This window comes from Salmo salar, chromosome ssa01, assembly GCF_905237065.1.
Source record: "Salmo salar chromosome ssa01, Ssal_v3.1, whole genome shotgun sequence".
Lineage (NCBI taxonomy): Eukaryota > Metazoa > Chordata > Actinopteri > Salmoniformes > Salmonidae > Salmo > Salmo salar.
Genome location: NC_059442.1, coordinates 155,943,031 through 155,965,929, shown reverse-complemented (window position 1 = coordinate 155,965,929; position 22,899 = coordinate 155,943,031). Strand labels below are relative to the sequence as shown.

The 22,899-nt window shown below is 41.2% G+C and overlaps 2 protein-coding genes across 2 annotated transcripts; one reads left to right on the top strand and one right to left on the bottom strand.

Moving 5' to 3' along the window:
- The first annotated feature begins 769 nt into the window (after nucleotides 1-769).
- LOC106569430 (transitional endoplasmic reticulum ATPase) lies at nucleotides 770-19,893 on the top strand. The gene is made up of 18 exons (XM_014140785.2): nucleotides 770-1,069; nucleotides 5,647-5,758; nucleotides 5,945-6,117; nucleotides 6,236-6,378; nucleotides 6,913-7,043; nucleotides 7,306-7,437; nucleotides 7,621-7,723; nucleotides 7,986-8,119; nucleotides 14,550-14,685; nucleotides 14,927-15,039; nucleotides 15,193-15,357; nucleotides 15,591-15,713; nucleotides 17,210-17,422; nucleotides 17,633-17,811; nucleotides 18,042-18,171; nucleotides 18,442-18,597; nucleotides 18,961-19,115; nucleotides 19,377-19,893. Exons 1-18 carry the CDS (start codon nucleotides 1,053-1,055, stop codon nucleotides 19,480-19,482), a joined length of 2,421 nt encoding a protein of 806 aa, XP_013996260.1. The 5' UTR covers nucleotides 770-1,052; the 3' UTR covers nucleotides 19,483-19,893.
- A 96-nt stretch (nucleotides 19,894-19,989) lies between these two features.
- hwa (huluwa) lies at nucleotides 19,990-22,031 on the bottom strand. The gene is made up of 3 exons (XM_014140794.2): nucleotides 21,393-22,031; nucleotides 21,109-21,301; nucleotides 19,990-20,519 (listed from the first exon to the last, which is right to left on the bottom strand). Exons 1-3 carry the CDS (start codon nucleotides 21,993-21,995, stop codon nucleotides 20,353-20,355), a joined length of 963 nt encoding a protein of 320 aa, XP_013996269.2. The 5' UTR covers nucleotides 21,996-22,031; the 3' UTR covers nucleotides 19,990-20,352.
- Between the last annotated feature and the right edge of the window lie 868 nt (nucleotides 22,032-22,899).

The following is a 22,899-nucleotide window of genomic DNA, read 5'->3' as shown; positions in this document are numbered from 1 at the left end:
AAAGGTGATGCAGAGTAGCCTGGCTGATGTGACCCACGGGACTACACAGAGTTGGTGTCAGCCAGACTAGATGAGGGTCACGTACTAAGATAATCCAGTAAACACTTCTTCAAATGAGTTAAGCACAAATGAAGTGTTCACTTTTTACTGCAAAATGCTGGATATCTCACTGACTCACTTTTTCCCAAGTGATTTGAAGTAATGTTAAAATATAGCAATTTAAGTGTCTCAATTATCCTCAGAAGCCATATTTAGTTGGCCTACTCACTGAAAGGCCCTCCAAAAGCATTATTTAACAAAAAAACAACCTTTGGCCAGAAAAAGCAAATGTTTGTTTCCCAGACATTAATGATGGATAATCATATAAGTGTTTTTAATAAGAATCTCTGTCTAGGTTATGCTTCACAATCAAAGCATTATCAACAAGAACTTTGACGTCTCATCTGAATTTGGAACCATGTCACCTATGGCATAATAGGTCTTGCTGACTGCTGCAGATTTCTGAAGGAGACAATTTGACAGTTCCTAGGCGTGACAACCATAGACATGCTGCCTACACATTCACATTGTTAATAACAGTGCATTTCTACAGCGCTTTAAAAAACATGGTATTGTGAATTTGTATAGTAATAGCAAATGGTTTTAACTGTTTCCCCTTTTTTTCCATTTTGTGGTAATAGTACATAGACACGTTTTGTCATGGGGGAAAAACAAAATTGAAATAAGGCCAATGTTAAGTAGAAAATGACGTTTTAGTCAGATTGGATCATTGACATACAGGATCACTGCCCTGTCAACCGCAGCGCCGATCAGAGGGTGTGTTCGTAAATCCACTCTGGCTATCTACACCCATTTCAGAGCACTCTCGTCTGTGTGTGCCAGAGTGCAGAATAACTGATGAATTTACGAACGCACTTAGCGCTCGCTGGCCCTCCAGAGTGAATTTACGAACGCACCCAGAGTTAGCTGTTGGTGTTGCACTCACTGAAGAGAAACACACGAGAAGAGGAAGAAATCAGGTTTTATTTGTTGGACATACCAAGCGGAGCACCATGGCTTCAGGAGGAGAGTAAGTTGGCGTTGCTAACTAAATGTTGGTTTTAACTTTACCTAGATAGAGTCCGGTAACCAATAACGTTCGCTTTGTTAGCTGGCTAAAGTTAGCTAGCTTTCGGTTTCTAGTACAAATAACTAGCTAGCTACTAACACTACCTTTTAGCTAAGATCGGTATGTGTTTTCTATGGATGTAGCTAGACATATAACTAGTAAAAGAGAACACATACAAATAATACTGTTCCACAGAGTTATATGGCCGCAAGATTATACCAGTGCCGGTTAGCAAGCTAACTTTAGCTTGCTATGTCAAAGATAAAAGCCAGCCATCTACCAAACTGTTAGCTAGCAGCTTAGGTAGTTAACGTTAGCTAGCTAACTGACAGCGACATGCATGTGTTTTTCATGTTGTGCTAACATTTGCTAAGTGATGTGTATGTATCTAACTAACGTTTGCTAATTTGACAGTGAATTTGCTACAATTGGGTAGTCAACAAGCTACCTAAATTAGCAAACTCGTGCTAATGACTGTCCACTAGTTCTCGCAGTTTTTCTTGCTGTGTCATGTGGGGCCTGCACAACACTGTTAGCTAGCCACAGATGCACAGCTGAATTTGATGTAAACGTTTACTGTACAAAATGCTAATGTTTTGCTAAACACCAGTGATGCTCCCTTTTTTTCCGTTGAAGAGAAAATATACATCTTATGTAGTTAGTTATATGGCCCCTAATAGCTACTACTACTCTCATTTAGGGTATTGTTGAATTTATATTTGATGTCTTTAAGGAGGCAATTGATTTAGGGGTCCTACTTATTTCTATGACGAGGCCTACTTTCTGTAATCCACAAACCAAACAAAGATCCCATGATGATAGAACATTGGAGACCAATCACATTAATGAACAATGATGGAAAACTAATTGCATCCATCTTTGCAGAAAGACTTAAGGGTATTGACCAAATTATTGATGATACCCAGTCTGCTTTTATGAAGGGCAGACATATGTAATAATATCCTACTAGTGTTGGACTTGATAGATTACAATGAGCACATTATGGAAGATGGCTTTATTTTATTTGTAGAATTGTACAAGGCTTTTGATACAGTTAAACACATATTTTTGAGACAATTTTTGGGGGTTTTGGTCAATATTTTTAATGTGACACTTTATTATAGTAATAGCAACAGCTCTTAAATTATCCCATGGAACCTCTGAGATTCGATATTAGATGCAGAATTAAATAAGGATGCCCAATTTCTCCTTTCTTATGTGTATTGGTCACAAGTTATGGCACGTAAATATCAATAAGGATAGTTTTAGGGGTATTCAGATACAAGATAAAGAGAATGTTAACAATTGGTTGAGGACACCACTTTTATTTTTTTGTAAAATCATAATGAAGTCAGGACAGTGATTGAGTGTATTAATGCCTTCTCACATGTATTTGGTTTATCTCTGAATATTAGGAAATGTGAATTATTTGCGTTGAAAAGATGTGACTTAAACTCTATGTAATATCCATGTAAAAGATGTGATCACATATCTTGGTATTAAAGTTAGCAAAGATCAGAAAGGGCCAACTTAAATTTCTCTCCTATTGTAGAGAAAATTGGAAAAATATTTAACTCCTGGTTATTAAGTGATCTTTATCTGGATGTGTACTTTCGTCAAAATCTGAAGGTCTGTCCAGATTCCTCCCTTGCCTTGGATGTTCGTCTGTCAGCAACTAAAATGGTTGATCCTAAATTCTTTAACTTTCATATGGAGGAATTAACCTTATTATTTAAGAAAATCTGTAATATGTAGTACCCGAAGTGAGGGAGGGTTTTTCCAGAACTAGTTTGACAACAGCATTATCTGGGTTAAACAGTTATCAAATAATGATGGCCAACCATATGATTATCCAGAATTCATGAGAACACACAATGTTACATTCACTCCTGAGGAGTTTCAAATAGTTAAAGGTGCTAAATACTCCAAGTGCAACTGCTGAGGATTTTGTTGCCTCAATTCAGCTAGAAGGAATTTACATTTTCAACACACACACACACTGCATTCGGAAAGTATTCAGCCACCTCACTTTTTCCACATTGTTACATTACAGCCTTATTCTAAAATGGATTGAATTGTTTTCTCCCTCAATCTACACACAATACCCCATAATGACAAAGCAAAAACAGGTTTTTAGAAATGTTTGTAAATGTATTGAAAATAAAAAAACATTTACATAAGTATTCAGACACTTTACTCAGTACTTTGCTGAAGCACCATTGGCAGCGATTACTGCCTCAAGTCTTGTTGGGTATGACGCTACAAGATTGGCACACCTGTATTTGGGGAGTTTCTCCCATTCTTCTGTGCAGATCCTCTCAAGCTCTATCCGGTTGGATGGGGAGCATCGCTGCACAGCTATTTTCAGGTCTCTCCAGAGATGTTAGATCGGGTTCAAGTCCGGGCTCTGGCAGGGCCACTCAAGGACATTCAGAGACTTGTTCCGAAGCCACTCCTGCGTTGTCTAGGCTGTGTGCTTAGGGTCGTTGTCCTGTTGGAAGGTGAACCTTCTCCCCAGTCTGAGGTCCTGAGGGCTCTGGTGCAAGTATTCATCAAGGATCTCTCTGTACTTTGCTCTGTTCATCTTTCCCTCAATCCTGCCTAGTCTCCCAGTCCCTGCTGCTGAAAAACATCTCCACAGGATGATGCTGCCACAACCATTCTTCACTGTAGGGATGGTGCCCGGTTTCCTCCAGATGTGACGCTTAGCATTCAGGCCAAATAGTTACATATTGGTTTCATCAGACCAGAGAATCTTGTTTCTGAGAGTCCTTTAGGTGCCTTTTGGCAAACTTCAAGCAGGCTGTCATGTGCCTTTTACTGAGGAGTGTCTTCCATCTGGCCACTCTACCATAAAGGCCTGATTGGTGGAATGCTGCAGAGATGGTTGTCCTTCTGGAAGCTTCGCCCATCTCCACAGAGGAATTCTGGAGCTCTGTCAGTGACCATTGGTTTCTTGGTCTCCTCCCTGACCAAGGCCCTTATCCCCCGATTGCTCAGTTTGGCCTGGCGGCCAGCTCTAGGAAGAGTCTTGGTGGTTCCAAACTTCTTCCATTTAAGAATGATGGAGGCCACTGTGTTCTTGGTGACCTTCAATGCTGCAGAAATAGTTTGGTACCCTTCCCCAGATTTGTGCCTCGACACAATCCTGTCTTTGAGCGCTACGGACAATTCCTTCAACCTCACGGCTTGGTTTTTGCTCTGACCTGCATTGTCAACTGTGGGACCTTTTATTTAGACAGGTATGCCTTTCCAAATCATATCCAGTCAATTGAATTTACCACAGGTGGACTCCAATCAAGTTGTAGAAACATCTCAAGGATGATCAATGGAAACAGGATGTACCCGAGTTCAATTTCGAGTCTCATAGCAAAGGGTTTGAATACTTATTTAAATAAGGTATGTTTTATTTTTAATACATTTCCAAAAATGTCCAAACCTATTTTTGCTTTGTCATTATGGGGTATTGTGTGTTGATGAGGGAAAACATTTTTTTAAGATAACAAAATGTCAAAGGGTCTGAATACTTTCCGAATGCACTGTGTAATGAAATCTCTGTCAAGATGTTACTATTCCCTCTGCTGGAATATACTGGAATGTAGTTCTAGGACAAGGGAACTGGAACAAAGTCTTGTTGTCTGGCAAATATTGAATATCTAATAAGGTGAAAGAAGTATCATACAAACTCATTCATCGAATCTACCCCGTTAAGACCTTTTATTGTACACAGATTAAAAATGGATATTGATAACAAATTTGCATTTTGTAGTTGTCCCAAAGACTCTTGACCATTTATTTTGGGACTGTTCTTATTTCAGAAGATTGTAGTGAGTTAGATTTTCTTTTAAAATAAACTACTATTAATGTAAATTTGAAAGACTTATTTTGATCCAAATGATATGGACCCCGATTTGAACTTTCATTGTTAATTTGTTTATTTTTCATGGAAGATTCTTCATCCATAAAATGAAGTGGGCGGATAACAAACCCGTCTTCACATTGTTTAAGATATAATTGAAACATTAGTTTGAAATGATCAGTAAGTTTAAAATCAAAAAAGCAATACGTACCATAATACTTTTTGACAAATTGAAAATATATCTCGACATTTAATACCCCTGTCTGTATCTGTTTTTCTATTTGTTTTATTGTTCATAAAAATAACTCTACTTTCCTGTTAACTCTGCTAACTAGCTAACAGTGTGGCAGATTACATTTCAAAACCCATCAAAATAGAATGGCTGCCCATTCTAGTAGTTAGTTTCACTACTGTATAATTAGAAACTGAAAGCAATTGGCCAATAGTTATTCTATCTCTAGTCAGTAGGCACACTTTACTTTTCACCCAAAGAGACTACAGTTGATTTGATATAATAAGCTCATTACATCACACTAAGGATTAAAAGGAAACCCTTTTATCGCTTTGCAAAACTTTCCAACAGGCAACTAGCTTGTCAGTATGTACTCCCAGGTTTAATGATCAAGTATGTTACATCTTGCCAGCTGATATATTTAGCATCTCTTTGATTTTCCCACAGATCGAAAAATGATGATCTATCCACAGCGATTTTAAAGCAAAAGACCAGGCCTAACCGGTTGGTTGTGGATGAATCTCTCAATGAGGACAACAGTGTTGTCTCGCTGTCTCAGGTGAGGCGAATGAATGGGGCTGGGACATTTTAGTGAACCCCCAGTCTGCACTGAGTGATACATATTTATTTCACCAGTAACTCACTCGTTCCAGTTGTGCGGGCTCTGTTAGACTGTTACATCTTCACTGTGGGATGTTAAATCAGTAGGATTTAGTGTCTGACTGATTCCTCTGTCCCGCCCTAGGCCAAGATGGACGAGTTGCAGTTGTTCAGGGGAGACACAGTGCTGATGAAAGGAAAGAAGAGACGGGAGACGGTCTGCATCGTGCTCTCTGATGACACCTGCTCCGACGAGAAGGTCCGCATGAACAGAGTGGTCCGCAACAACCTAAGAGTCCGCCTGGGAGATGTTATCAGGTGAGATGGAACTGGAGAACTTTGGCATCAATGCAGCATCATGTGTAAAACCAGACCTCTGCTCCTCCTTCAATGTACAGTAAAGCCCTAATAATTAATTATTTTGGTGGTCCCACAGTATTCAGCCATGCCCAGACGTGAAGTACGGAAAGCGGATCCACGTTCTGCCTATTGATGACACTGTGGAGGGGATCACAGGGAACCTGTTTGAGGTCTACCTCAAGCCCTACTTCCTGGAGGCCTATAGGCCCATCAGGAAAGGTAACAGTGATCCAAACTCGGTCCTGTGCCCCCACCCTGCATGTTTTGTTTTTTGTCCTAGCACCACACAGCTAATTTAAATAATCAAAGCTTGATGATCAGTTGGTTATTTTAATCAGCTATGTAGTGCTAGGGCAAAAACCAAAACATACAACCAGGATGGGCCCAGGACCGAGTTTGGGAAACTGTGATCCAAAGGACAACCTGGGGTGTGTTATGTAAGGCACCATATGGGATAAAACGTTTTGAAACTGAGGAGGTACTTCCTCCACTTGAACATGACCCTGTACTCCAGAATATGTTCAGGGTCATGTTCATTAAGGCATGATTTCTTAATGTAAAACAAGTATTTTTTTTATTTGATAAGTACAGATGGTCCCTCCCTGTTTCACTTCGATTGAGTTTTCTTCCGATTTGTGTGTACTGAACAACCCTTGTTTGCTGGCACAGCCAGTGTGTCTCACAATATGATTATGAAAAACGCCAAGGCCAGAGGATTAGGCATGTGGATCAATGCTTAATCTCTGTTTGTAGGGGACATCTTCCTGGTGAGGGGAGGCATGCGAGCTGTGGAGTTCAAGGTAGTGGAGACGGACCCCAACCCCTACTGCATCGTGGCCCCAGACACAGTCATCCACTGTGAGGGGGAGCCCATCAAACGAGAGGTACGGCTATATTCAGTACCAGCACTGCTGCAGTTTTCTATAGAGCAGCAAGTCTGCTCTATTTCTACATCTTCAGTTGGGTCTTGTGCATGAGAGCAGGTTAACATCAAAGCTGGAGTTTTCAGAGATGGGATTTTCTTGATTATTCAGGAATTACTGATTTTTCTGATTGTAGAAAACTATCTCTTACATTTGTATGCTATCTGTAGCCTTTTGCCCTAGTTTCTTATGCTTTACTAACCACATCTCTTTCTGTGTTCAGGATGAAGAGGAGTCTCTGAATGAGGTTGGCTATGATGACATTGGTGGTGTGAGGAAGCAGCTGGCCCAGATTAAGGAGATGGTGGAGCTGCCCCTGAGACACCCAGCACTGTTCAAGGCCATCGGTGTCAAGGTGGGCTAAATACACCTCTCATCCTTCACATCAGACCTTGTGTACAAATTATTAGATAAATGCCTAAAACTGGTTTCTTGTTTTAACCATACATTTTGATTTGGTTTGTTTATGCAGGTGAATGAATTGCTGTTGAATTACATTTATGTAAAACATTTTTTATCACTTCTAATTTTCATTCAGCCTCCAAGGGGAATCCTGCTGTACGGACCCCCTGGAACAGGAAAGACTCTGATCGCCCGTGCTGTGGCCAATGAGACTGGAGCCTTCTTTTTCCTTATCAATGGTGAGACTGAAGGACAAAAGCTTTTGTTATTTTTCATCAGCATTTCGTTAAATTCCATTTCAATTCAGTCAATGCATGAAGTGGGTTGAAATTTCATTAAAAATACTTAAATGTTTTTAGTTGGGATTTCAATGCAACTGACTGAATTGTAAATTGATTGACCCTAAATCTGTTGTTCATTGATGGTCAGAATTACACATTCAGTGTGTTTGTTGTCAGGACGTTTCCTAATAGTTGAACTTGTGCCTGCTAAATGTTTCAGGACCTGAGATCATGAGTAAACTGGCCGGAGAGTCTGAGAGTAACCTGAGGAAGGCCTTCGAGGAGGCTGAGAAGAATGCCCCTGCCATCATCTTCATTGATGAACTGGACGCCATTGCACCAAAAAGAGAAAAGGTGGGTTCACATCTTCTGATACAGTTTCCTTTTCATCCAATAGACCAATGTTCTTCCATCCTGTCCCAAGTCATGTTCGTTAGGGAGAAAGTTTTGAAACTGAGTGAAATGGGAAGGTACTACCTGAACAAGTTTTGCTACAATGTGTCCTACTGAACACAACCCTGGAGGCCCACAGGGTGTGCAGGCTTTTTTTCAAGCCCAGCTCAAACACTTTTGTTAGTTGAATCAGGTGTGGTAGCACAGGGCTAGAACAAAAGCCTGCACGCCCAGTTGAATGTTCGTGATACTTATGCTAAAATGTTTATTCTCCTGAACCATTTACTGTGTTCGTATTCTTATCTTTTATTATTTCTTAATGTTGCATTGTCGAGAAGGAACCTGCAAGTAGTAGTGGAGAGGCGCATGCGTGTAGCGATAGGATGCATGGGGTGTGAGTAGCTCCGTTTTGTACCGATAAAACTGGTTATATGTAGAAGCCAGACAACAAAGTTTTTAAATCAAGCCTCTAAAAATTGATAGATCAATATATCCCAAAGCAACTGGGAGAGAGTGAGAGGTCAGTTATGTACAACAGCGACACAATCAGTTGGTTAAGCGAACGCGACGACACTAATTAAACAAGCCATGGTTTCCCCCAGAGGAAAAGACAAGGAGCAACTTGGAAATGCAAACGATAATGAACAGCTAAAGGATATCCAGGAAAACATAGCTAAAATGCTCTCAATGCCCATCAAAACAAACAAACTGCTACAAGCTGTTAAAGGAAAGTAGTCTATCGTTTCATACATGCACATACAAGGTGTGTGCGTGAATGAACAAGACCACAAAATTAGCCTTCTGGAAACAAAGTTGCAAACTTTAGATTTAATTGGATCAGCAAGAAATCAGAATGAGACGAAACAATAGGAGAATATTGTCCTGCCGGAAGATGAGGAAAAGGGAGATGTTTCCAGCTACGTGGTCGAATTGATAAAAGGAACTTGACGTGAATATATCACCAGAGGATCTGTAACGATAGGATGGCGTGAAACAGAAGAAAGCTAAATACCCTCGCATGGTAATCGTCAAGCTGTGGAACTATCAGACCAAAGTCAACATGCTGACTGCACAGGGGGGAAAGGAGATCAAAATCCATGGCCAGTCCATTCCATTCATCCAGGACCTGTCTGCTAGGCTGAGAAAAAACCTGCAAGGATTACATTCCCATCAATCACTGGAAGAAATAGGAATCAAATCTCAACTCAGCTTCCCGGCAGTGCTGTGGGTATGGAAGAGAACGCAAAGGATGGAATTCACAAGCACTGATGAAGCCCTAAACAAGCTACAAGAAACCTTTCCTGTTGAAGGAGAGCCACCTGCCCTGAGGAGAGGAAGGATTGGGAAAAAGTGAGACACTAGGCTACATACAATAACCTGGTCTTGGGCGTCACATACAATATTCTTTCCCCCTCCCCCAATACCATATTATACTTTCCCCAAGTAACTGTTCTTCTCTAGGAAGTAACGATAGAAGTAGCTGATGCCAATGGGTTACATGGACACTGAAAAGAAAATACAAAAAAGGAAATATAGCATGTATGTCAACTATTCTGTGGGTGGATGTTTGCCTATGCATATAAATGGGAGTGTGAAGGAGGGTGGATATGTGTAGGAGGGGGGGAGAGAATGGGTATGGATGCATAAGGGTATATGTTGTATGTGAATGGATGAGTAAGTCCATGTATGGGTGTAAATGTGTCAGAAGAAGGGAGGGTGGAGAGGGACAAGATTGGCTTGGTAAATAGGGGAGGATGAATTTATCTATAGTGTAATGTAATTGTATTTATTTTTGTGACTTGCTGTAAAATAAGAGTCCAGGCCAAATTAGTAGAGAAGGTCAAGTGATTATTTCTTGTTTGCCAACCAATGGTGGTTATTGGTGAGAGTGGAGATAGGCCCTGAGGGATTGGGACGGGGGAGCTGGGAGGGCATCAGACATGAAGTATGTGTTGCCTCCACTCATCTCACTTCGGTCTCTCGGTGGACCCACTTTCCCCAGGTAGAGCCCCACCAGCCACTATACTTTAATTTAATTCACAAAGGTTATTACGAACTGACCACAGTATTTAAGTGGCAGTCTTTCTCCAATGTACACTGAACAAAAACATCAACGCAACATGTAAAGTGTTGGTCTCATGTTCCATACGCACAAAAAGCTTCTCAAATTTGGTCCACAAATTTGTTTATATCCCTGTTAGTGAGCATTTCTTCTTTGCCAAGATAAACCATGATCATTACACAGGTACACCTTGTACTGGGGACAATAAAATCCCACTAAAATGTGAAGTTCTCACACAACACAATGCCACAGATATCATTATATTTTGAGGGAGCATGCAATTGGCATGCTGACTGCAGGTATGACCTCCAGAGCGGTTGCCAGAGAATTGAATGTTCATTTCTTTACCATAAGCGGTCTCCAAACATCATTTTAGAACATTTGGCAGTATGTCCAACCGGCTTCACAACCGCAGTATGGCGTCGTGTGGGCAAGCGGTTTGCTGATGTCAACGTTGTGAAGAGTGCACCGCGGTGGTGTTATGGTATGGGCAGGCATAAGCTACAAGCAACGAACACAATTGTTTTTTATCGATGGTAATTTGAATGCCCAGAGATACAATGATGAGATCCTGAGGCCCCCTGCATACTCACCAGACATGGCACCCGTTAAGCATGTTTGGGATGCTCTGGATCGATGTGCCTGACAGCGTGTTCCAGTTCCCGCCAATATCCAGCAACTTCGCACAGCCATTGAAGAGGAGTGGGACAACATTCCACAGGTCACAATCAAAAGCCTGATCAACTCTATGCGAAGGAGATGTGTCACGCTGCATGAAGCAAATGGTGGTCACACCAGATACTGACTGGTTTTCTGATCCACGCCCCTACCTGTTTTTTGTGGTATCTGTGACCAACAGATGCATATCTATATTCCCAGTCATGTGAAATCCATAGATTAGGGCCTAATGAATTTCAATTGACTGATTTCCTGTACATGAATTGTAACTCAGTAAAATCTTTGAAATTATTGCATGTTGCGTTTATTTTTTTGTTCTGTAATAATCAAACTCACAGGAACTATTTTAACAGGTAACCTAAATCATGCATTCAGCTAGGCAATTTAAAAAAAATAAAGGGATTCAAGGAACCTCAAAAGAGGCTGAAAAACAATCTCTACAGGACACCTGGAGATTATTATTCCCAACTACAAAAGACAACAAAAACAAGAATAGCTTTTTCCCGAAATGCACTCAACATTATACTGGGAGCTAAAATCGATAATATAGTGATATCGGATCATTCTCCTGTATCATGCTTTTACACCAACAGAAAATACACTTAGTGACAGAATATGGAGAATGAACAGCGCATCTTCAAGACCCTACATTTTATTAAATATGTAAACAAAAAATGAAAACCTTTACAAATGTGGACAAAGAAAAGCAGACCCCCAACATCATTTGGGATGTTTAAGGCGTACATTATCAATCTCCTAATCTCATACTCTGCAAAAGTAAAATCTAGAGTTAGAAATGTAAATTAAATAAATAAATCTTTGAAGAAGCCCATTTAAAAAAATATATATATATTTACAAGGTAAAGAAGGAAATACAATTTCTGAATTTTAAGCAGGAATTGACTCCTTGAAGAGAGCCAAAAACTACAGGTTTTTGACCGTAGCATACTATTTAATGGCAAACAAACCTGGTAAACACCTCGCAGCACTCGCAAAATGAATACGCCAAACCAGTTATTTTCAAAAGGATAAGGATACAACCGCTTTAAATCAGAAACAATGCTATTAATAATTTTAAAAGCTTTATTAAAATAACCGTTGGACTGATCCTAGCCGCCTTAGACTCAACAACCTTCACGCAACTATCAGCAGAAAAAAATACTAAAAATGGAAATCACCCAACAATAAATATATTAGACAATTAAAACATTCACGGAGAAAAGTACCAGGGATGGATGGCTTTCCCATAACATTTTATTTGATATTCTGGGACAAAGTAGCACCCCGATTTATTCAAATGACAACACGCATCACTAAATTCAGTGCTGAGTTCCATGTATCAAACTGTTATTTCAGTTATATTAAAACCAGGAAAATCTTGTCTGTAAAATAACAAAATTCTTAAACAACGGTATGGCAGAAGTATTACCAGACTTGACACACAATCAAACAGGGTTTGTTAAAAATAGACACTTTAAACAAATACAAAATCATGTTTTAGTATAATACAATGTGCTAAGAAACAAGATGTTGATTCATCAATAATGACTATTGATGCCGAAAAGGCTTTCGACCATCTTGAATGGCCTTTTCTATTAACTTTTTGAAGCATTCAACTTTCCAGCTGATAATACATTTCGCAAAAATATATACAAATGATACATTATCTGATGAAATTGCTTTAGAAAGGGGTATGAGACAGTAGTCTCCACCCTCCTGTTTTGGACTGGCAATGGAACTGCTTGCAAAAATAATTAAACAGGACCTAAACGGAACAGGTATTAGTAAACATGAGTATAAACTAAACTTATTTGACGACAATCTTCTGATAGACCTGTATAATATTAAACTCAATGCCTCCTTGTTAAAAATATTCTCAGAATATTCTAAGATTTCAGGATATAAAATTTACGTGGGAAAAAAACGGAAAATGAAATAGGAAAATTACTGATGGACCACAAAAAATATTAAACGTAGGATGCTTAAGTTGACAACACATTCTAATATTGAGACTCTTTGCTACGAGACTCGAAATTGAACTCCGGTGCATCCTGTTTCCATTGGTCATCCTTGATGTTTCTACAACTGGATTGGAATCCACCTGTGGTAAATTCAATTGATTGGACATGATTTGGAACGGCTGTCTAAATAAGGTCCCACAGTTGACAGTGAATGTCAGAGCAAAAACCAAGCCATGAGGTCGAAAGAGTTGTTCGTAGTGCTCCGAGACAGGATTGTGTCGAGGCACAGATCTGGGGAAGGGTAGCAAAAAAATGTCTACAGCATTGAAGGTCCCCAAGAACACAGTGGCCTCCATCATTCTTACATGGAAGAAGTTTGGAACCACCAAGATTTCCAAGAGCTGGCCGCCAGGCGAAACTTAGAAATCAGGGGACAAGGGCCTTGGTCAGGAACTCGGTCACACTGACAGAGCTCCAGAGTTCCTCTGTGGGGATGGGAGAACCTTCCAGAAAGACAACCATCTCTGCTGCACTCCACCAAGCAGGCCTTTATGGTAGAGTGGCCAGATGGAAAGACACTCTTCAGTCAAAGGCACATGACAGCCCGCTTTGAGTTTGCCAAAAAGCACCTAAAAGGACATGAGAAACAAGATTCTCTCGTCTGATGAAACCAAGATTGAACTCTTTGGCCTGAATGCCAAACGTCACGTCTAGAGGAAACCTGGCACCATCCCTACGGTGAAGCATGGTGGTGGCAGCATCATGTTGTGAGGATGTTTTTCAGCGGCAGGGATTGGGAGACTAGTCAAGATCGTGGCAAAGATGAACGGAGCAAAGTACAGAGAGATCCTTGATGAAAACCTGCTCCAGGGTGCTCAGGTCCTCAGACTGGGACAAAAGATTCACCTTCCAACAGGACAACGACCCTAAGCACACAGCCAAGACAACGCAGGAGTCTGAATGTCCTTTAGTGGCCCAGCCAGAGCCCGGACATAAACATCTCTGAAGAGACCTGAAAATAGCTGTGCAGCGAAGCTCCCCAGCCAACCTGACAGAGCTTGAGAGGATCTGCAGAGAAGAATGAGAGACACTCCCCCAAATACAGGTGTGCCAAGCTTGTAGCGTCATACCTAAGAAGACTTTAGGTTGTAATCGCTGCCAAAGGTACTTCAACAAAGTACTGAGTTAATGGTCTGAATACTTATGTAAATGTGATCAGTTTACTTCATTTTTTAGTAAATTAAAATTAACCTGTTTTTGCTTTGTCATTATGGGGTATTGTCTCGATTGAGGGGGAAAACTGTTTAATCTATTTTAGAATAAGGCTGTAACGTAAAAGGGGTCTGAATACTTTCTGAATGCACTGGTTTGTAACATCGAATTGTAATACATATAGAAATCGCGGGAATCGCAGTACATATCGTATCGGCACATAAGTATCGTGATATTGTATCATAAGGTCCCTATCAATTCCCAGCCCTACCTGCAAGTAAGCATTTTGTTGGATGGTGTACATCGTGTGTGTCCTGTACATACTACTAATACAACTTAAAACTTGGGTCTCTAGGACCAGGGTTGAATGACACTACAGTAAATTCACTATAAGATGAAACTCTTATACACTCTACCATAAACTTGACCTCCTTGGGGTCAACAGAAAAAGTAATTAACCCTCTTTTGTCCTGTGTAGACACACGGTGAGGTGGAGAGGCGCATTGTGTCCCAGCTCCTCACGCTCATGGACGGCCTTAAGCAGCGTGCTCACGTCATTGTCATGGCAGCCACCAACAGACCCAACAGCATTGACGCCGCCCTCAGGCGATTTGGTAAGATCCCTCAGTGCACTTGTAGACCTAGAATGTAATAGTTTCACTTCTTAAATCAAGTTCTTAGTTTTGCCAGAGGTCTCCTTTTTTTTTGACTAATATATATCCTTTTTCAAAATTATTTTGTCATTACTGCTTGTGAATCAGCAGGGTTGATGGTAACATAGAAATAAAATGGAAATGAATCTATTTATATGCTGGTTAGTGAGGCTGACCTTAACTGTGTGATGTTTCTCCTCAGGGCGTTTTGACAGGGAGGTGGACATTGGCATTCCTGATGCAACAGGCAGACTGGAGATCCTCCAGATCCATACCAAGAACATGAAACTGTCCGACGACGTCGACCTCGAGCAGGTCTGTGTGTATAACATTACTGTAATTTACAGAGTGCAGTTGTCAATGAAACATTGTGTATGTAAGGTAGAATGAAAAGTTGTGAGTGGGTTTAAGTGAAGTCCCTGCCATGTTGATACTGTATGTGTGACCATGTCTGTCTGTGTCCTCCAGGTTGCCAATCAGACTCACGGCCACGTGGGTGCTGACCTGGCTGCTCTGTGCTCTGAAGCCGCCCTGCAGGCCATCAGGAAGAAGATGGATCTCATCGACCTTGAGGACGAGACCATCGACGCAGAGGTCATGAACTCCCTTGCCGTCACCATGGACGACTTCAGAGTAATGAACTGGATTATTTTCTCCAACACACACAGCACTCAAAGTAGCTTCTACTGCACTGAGAACTTTATTCACCCTTCGGTTTTTCATCACTATGCAAATCTGCAGCATCCAGTATTTGTCTTTTTGCTAATGGTCTGAGGACAGCCGTAACTATTGAGCATTAGAACCAGTCGTAGCAGAGAATCGTTAAGCCAGCTGGACTAACCAGTTGTATGTGGGTTGTGTTTCAGTGGGCTCTGAGCCAGAGCAACCCATCTGCCCTGAGAGAGACTGTGGTGGAGGTGCCCAACATCAGCTGGGAGGACATCGGTGGTCTGGAGGACGTCAAGAGGGAACTCCAGGAGCTTGTACAGGTAGGCCATGTTCTAGTCGTGGGGTATGTTACTGATGAGATGCAGATTTATATACCATGAAAACTAATGTCATTTGTATCATTCATTGAAAGAGTGATGAGTCTGAATGATGAATCCCTTTACAGGTGTTATCATTCTACAATGGTCCCCTGCAGCGTACGTTCAAACCGGTGTGATTAGAACGCTTGTTTTGATTGACACAACAGTCAGCATTTGAGATGCTTTTTATTCCTCAGAGAAACATTTGGCACAAACAGTCCTTAAAAAGTGATGTCCTGAACGTGACCAGTTTATTGTAATTTGACATTCACAGAAGTAGCGATAGCATACACAATCATCCAAACTAGAAAATGTAGCCTAAATTAATCCTAAGCGCTAACTGAGGAAAGATTGGCGTATTTAGATAACTCTCAGCTGTCAAACCACAATATGAATTAGCTAATAGCCATTACTATTCATCACATCACGGGTGAGCTCACGATTGATCTAAATAATTGAGTGAATCACTTTCTAGAAATCGTAAGTAATCAGACCATGTTTGTTTTTTCATGTCAACCAAAGATACGAGGAGTTTGGTCTGTTTGCAAGTATGCATGTTGAAGAGGGTGTGTCGTCTACGATAATTCACTTCCCTTCATTCACTTCCGGAAGTTTACCCTTCACCTCATCTTTTGTCTGAGACGTTTACGTGACACCCAGAATGCATTGTATGATGTCAACAAACATGGCGCCACACATTGCTGGTAAATAGCTTAGCATTAGCTCATTATAATCAGTAGAACATTCAAAAAAGTATTTTACACATCATAGGTGTCCATTACAATCTATGCAATAATCAGAAAGCATTATGTCACCAGTACTTGAAAACATGTGAATAAAACTGTAAATACATTATGCTCCATACCTACCTACTGTATGCTACAGTAGAAACGACAACACGATATACAGGAAATAAGGCACTAACTTTGATTGGAACGCACACATGTCCAAAGTTATTATTTGTAAGTAAAACAACAAGCAAGGCAATGCAAGCACCAAACAGAATTTTCCAATTTGTGCAGGACTGCACAAATGTCTGCATACTTGATCTGCGGAAACATTGGTGAAGTGCTTGGGCTCTCCTCGAAGAGAGAAGTTTGTCTTGGTCAGTAAAGCCTCAGACATAAATTGTCCTCAACACTGAAATGGGTTACTTCTATGTGAATTAATGAGGCGGAACAGACCTCAATTCAAACAGTTGTTTAAAAAAATACTACTTGTTAGAAAATAATTTCAAATTGTGAAGTGGAAAAATAGCCTATAGATAATTAGCAGGCAGCGCGTGTTAACTGTCCAGTTGCCTTAAAAATCACATTTTGGAACAGTGAGTGCATTCTGACATCACGTGCATAAAACAACTCCTGCTGGGGTGACCGTTAGAGATATTTGGAACTCACATGTGAAAAGCTTAATTAATGGTTTGTCTAACCTTCACGATCATCTTTTCTTCTTTTCAGTACCCAGTGGAGCACCCAGACAAGTTCTTGAAGTTCGGCATGACCCCGTCCAAGGGCGTGCTGTTCTACGGACCCCCAGGTTGCGGTAAGACCCTGCTGGCCAAGGCCATCGCCAACGAGTGCCAGGCCAACTTCATCTCCATCAAAGGGCCCGAGTTGCTCACCATGTGGTTCGGCGAGTCCGAGGCCAATGTCCGAGAGATCTTCGACAAGGTAAGGCTAAACCGATTTATCAAGATCCCTCTAACCTCATATTTACTTGTATTTTGTGTTGTAGTTGTATTTTTTTTAATTTGTGTGTTACACATGCACAAAAGATGGTTAATAAATGTGAAATGCTTATTCTCCTTTTCCATTGCAAAACGTTTTGTTGTGTGCCCCAATGAACCAATATCGTACCCTCCTAAACCCTCGATCTTCCAGGCTCGCCAGGCCGCCCCCTGCGTGCTCTTCTTTGACGAGCTGGACTCCATCGCCAAGGCGCGTGGTGGCAACGCGGGTGATGGTGGTGGAGCAGCCGACCGCGTAATCAACCAGATCCTGACGGAGATGGACGGCATGTCCAGCAAGAAGAACGTCTTCATCATCGGCGCCACCAACAGGTTGGCCATCTTCGTCCCTTACTCTGCTTCACTGTTAATGAGTTTAAAAAAACATTTCTAGCACTAGGCTTGCTGCTCTATGCAATATTTTATGGTTTTACTTGCAATGATATGTGGTTGTCTTCCCGACCTCAGTTGATTGCACTTTGTTCTTAGGTGGACAATAAGGTACTGTAAAATGAGGTAGAAATGTAGGTTAAGCTAAATGACTAAACTGTGTGCCGTACTAGGCCTGATATCATCGACCCGGCCATCCTGAGGCCCGGCAGACTGGACCAGCTCATCTACATCCCCCTGCCAGATGAGAAGTCCCGCATCAACATCCTCGGAGCCAACCTCAGGAAGTCACCCATCGCCAAGGCAAGCTATCTATTTATATGTGTATCTGGCCATGCAGAACTGTTTTTCCCACCTCGGTCAGCATGTTCTGATTTGAGGGGGTTGGGGCTCATTAAAGGTCTTCATTCCAGGCTGGGCTACATGTAATGGTTCGAAAATGGGTTTTTATGGGAAAAGTTGTTGATATGGAAATTACTGTGTGTGAAACAAATGTATTTTATAATCCCATTTACTGTTTGATCTTTGTCTGGAAGTTGTTTTAATACTCCCTCTACCCCTGTATGATTAAAGGATGTGGACCTGGATTTCTTGGCCAAGATGACCAATGGTTTCTCTGGAGCTGACCTGACAGAGATCTGCCAGAGGGCTTGTAAGATGGCCATCAGGGAGTCCATCGAGAACGAGATCAGGAGGGAGAGGGAGAGGCAGACCAACCCCTCAGCCATGGTGAGTTTAGTCACTAATGAATCTGTATTTGTTCAATGACGCAGTCTAGACTATAGCTAACTTTGTGTGTGTGAAGCCTGGATAATGTAGGATCTGGGCAAATCGCCAGCAGATTTAATTTCAGGAAGACACAACATTTCTGTATTCAATATTAAATGACTGAGTAAATCAACTGGGACACTTCTTTGATTTCTATTCATTATGTATACACAGGAAGTATTTATTTTGCAAGGGAGAAGGGATGATGCATTTAACCTTAAACTGATTTACACACATACCGGAGGAAGAGAAGGCGTGATTGTATTTTATAGATAAATTCTTTAACCCCCCCTTCACCTCTTTCTATCCCTCTTGCCCCCACAGGAGGTGGAGGAGGACGACCCTGTCCCAGAGATCCGTAAGGACCACTTTGAGGAGGCCATGCGTTTCGCCCGCCGCTCCGTCAGCGACAACGACATCCGCAAATACGAGATGTTCGCCCAGACGTTACAGCAGAGTAGAGGCTTCGGCAGTTTCCGGTAAGAACACGCACATAATACATAGCGGATGATGGTGTTGAATAATACTGTTACCTCCGCTCCCATATGTCCTAGATCATTTATAGTCTATATACACCACATTGGGAATGTTAATTCACCTTTTCTTACAAAATAGATCTATTCTATGTACAGCTAACAAGCCATGTGTTTTACATAAGGAATGTACTGGCAATACCAAGCTGGCTCTCCCTGATATGTACTGTAATGAGCTAAACAATTCCTCTCCTGTCCTCGTCTCAGGTTCCCCACTAACTCTGCGCCAGGGGCCGGGCCCAGCCAGAGCTCTGCTGGTGGCAGCGGTGGTACAGTCTTCAACGAGGACAACGATGACGACCTCTATGGTTAAACCACACCATGACCCACAGTGGACCAAAACACAACCACTCCGTGGACCAAAGTTTCCTCATATACATTCTGGCAAATCTGTACAATGCCGCACAATATACACAAATAATTCCATTACCTAAGACAAAAAAAAAATCCCATTATTTACAAACATTTCTCATCCCCCTTTAATAGTTAGACAGCATGTTGCAGCTTGTCTGTGTTCTGGCATTGCAGGACTTTTTCAAACCTTGTATGGATTTAAGGGGGGGCAGAAGCTTGTGAGTACATCTGGCTTCATTTGCGCAACTAATGAAGGATATAAAACTAGCCTGTTAGGAGGGGAATTGCTTATGACTTGTAATGTATGAATATATAGGGTTTAAAACATTTAAATTGTATGAAATTAAAACAATAAATTAACTGGTGAATAGTGGGTGTCAGTTTGCAATTTGTACATTTTTGGATAGATCTTTGAAAAAGGGAATGAACTTCAACCATGAAACCAATCAATTCTTTTTGGGAAATATGTATTGCTTGCAATACAATCTTTATTGACAACTTTAGTAGTGGATGAAATCAAATGTTAAAGCAATTTTAGTGCATATAATAAATGTGCTTATTCAAGTGCATATAATAAATGTGCTTATTCAAGTGCAACAATGTGAATAGTAGAACTGTCTTGGACAATGAATATACATAGTTTAATGAGAATAAATGTGATTTACAAAAGTGAGTGCAGTTCTTTGCAAAACTGGTGTGGGGGGCGTTACATTTGGCTAAATGGAAAAAGTGATAATCTGTGTTAGTGTGCTTTTTAGAATTAAATATTTGGAGAAAAATATGTAGCCTAATAATAAATAAATATTAAAATATTTCATGTTCTCTGGCATTATACCCAATAATGCTTGGTATGCAATGCAGGCATGTGATGTTTCTGTTTGGGTATGTTTTTCTCCCTCACATAGCACGGGTCATAATAGTCCCATTCCATTCCGGAGTCCCACACACCGTTGTTGAGACCGTCGCTGTCCGCGGATAAAATCCGGAGCGAGACACCTGGAGAAGCGCTTGCGTAATTAGCTTGGCAGTGATGGAAAAAGTATCCAATTGTCATACTTGAGTAAAAAGTAATGACACCTTAATAGAAAATTACTAGTAAAATACTTGAGTGAAAGTATTTGGTTTTAAATATACTTAAGCGTCAAAAGTAAAAGTATACATTTTAAATTATGCAAACCGAATGGCACTTTTTCCTTATTACGGGGATAGCAAGGGGCACACCAACACTCAGACAATTCCAACACTCAGACATAATTTACAAACGAAACGTGTTTAGCGAGTCCGTCTGAGGCAGGGATGTTCTCTTGATGCATTAAGTGCGTGAATTGGATCATCTTCCTGTCGTGTTAAGCGTTCAAAATGTAAGGACTAGCCTACTTTTGGGTGTCAGGGAAAATGTATGGAGTAAAAAGTACACTTGTTTAGGAATGTAGTTTAGTTAAAGTCAAATAGCCCAAAAAACGACTTAAGTACTACTTTAAAGTATTTTTACACCACTGTAGGTAGGCTGTGCGAGGCCATCGCTTTCTAATGGTGGAGAAAATGTGATATTCATACTTAATGTAAAACCGCTATGATAACTCACCTGCGCTTGCTCCAAAGTCGCTGTCCAATCCAGGGCCCATGGTGGAAGAGTTGTCAGATACAACAAAGCATAACATCTCTGGAGGTATGTTACTGGAATATTCACATTCAACCATACCAAACTGGTGTTCTCCTATGTTGTTCAATAGCTCCATGGTGCTACACCGACGCATGGGCCTCTGGTCAGATGTTACCTGCGTGCGTAAAAACAGTCATTCATCACATGTATCCAAGACAGACTTGAAGGGTTACAAACTCATTTTAGGCTAGAAACCACGAACTAACCGTTGAGTGTGGATTATTTAGCGCAGGCGAGTTGGGTGGTACAAGGTTAGGCCGTTCTGCCTCTGAATCACTTGACTGCGGTAGGACAGGGGCGCTTCTGCGCCAGATCATTTTGTTCCTGCTGTACATTCGTGACCTACGCTTCTGGTCGACCCTGGAGGTGGCCAATATGGTGCTCTGCGTCCTCAGGGAGTCCAAGCCACCGCCCGAGGCCCCGTCCGGCCGGATGAATCGGATTCTCTGGTCCACTGCTGCCCTCTCCTTTGACGAATTTCTTGAAGAGTTCGAGGGCTGTGCCAGCATAGTCTCTGAAACCGAGATGTAAGCCCTTTTCCCATCTTGATTTGGCAACAATGGCGTCTCGGATATTCTGGTCATTCTCTGGCCCGTCGACAGAGTAGACTGTAACATACTCTTGTAGTCCTCTTGTATTTTTCTGTTCTTCTTTGAACAAATGTGTAACTTGTAACCCAGAAACAAACAGTTCAACAGCAACAGAAGAACCACACACGGTAAGAGTAGGATGATAAGTAGCGTTAAACTGGTAATTGGCAAACCATCACTCCGATTTGAGGGTGGTATTGATGGGCCTATTTGCGACATTTCATCACAAATAGGATCCAATTCCAGAACACACAAGATTTGTGATTTTGTTCACAATTGCTTATCCTAATTGGTTATTTTATGTGAGCGAGCAGGTGTTTTGTGGCACCAATCAATTTCACTATCCTGCGTTTGTGATTGAACTCTGCACAGTGAGTGCTTGGATTTTGTGCTTGGCGAACCCTGTGTCCATGGTATCTTAGATTTTCTGCTTCAAGATCTATCCAATTTGTTTGTGTCACCACAATACATATCTGTATTTAAATGAGCATATACTACTCCCAAAATTAACCATTTGCCCACAGTCAAAATTCACTTTTACATATAGACAACTGAACTGAGGCCTACTCGAAAATGTTTGAGACAATCAGTTGTGTTGTGACAAGGTAGAGGTGGTATACAGAAGATAGCCCATTTGGTAAAAGACCAAGTCCATATTATGGAAAGAACAGCTCAAATAAGCAAAGAGAAACGACAGTCCATCATTACTTTAAGACATGAAGGTCAGTCAATTTGGAAAATTGAAATAACTTTTAAAGTTTCTTCAAGTGCAGTTGCAGAAACCAAGCACTATGGCTCTCATGAGGACCGCCACAGGAAAAGAAGACCCAGAGTTACCTCTGCTACAGAGGTTAAATTCATTAGTTACCAGCCTGAGAAATTGCAGCCCAAATAAAAGCTTCACAGAGTTCAAGTAACAGACACATCTCACCATCAACTGTTCAGAGGAGACTGTGCGAATCAGGCCTTCATGGTCGAATTGCTGCAAAGAAACCACTACTAAAGGACACCAATAAGAAGGGACTTGCTTGGGCCAAGAAATATGAACAATGGACATTAGACCAGCGGAAATCTGTCCTTTGGCCTGATGAGTCCAAATTTGAGATTTTTGGTTCCAACCGCC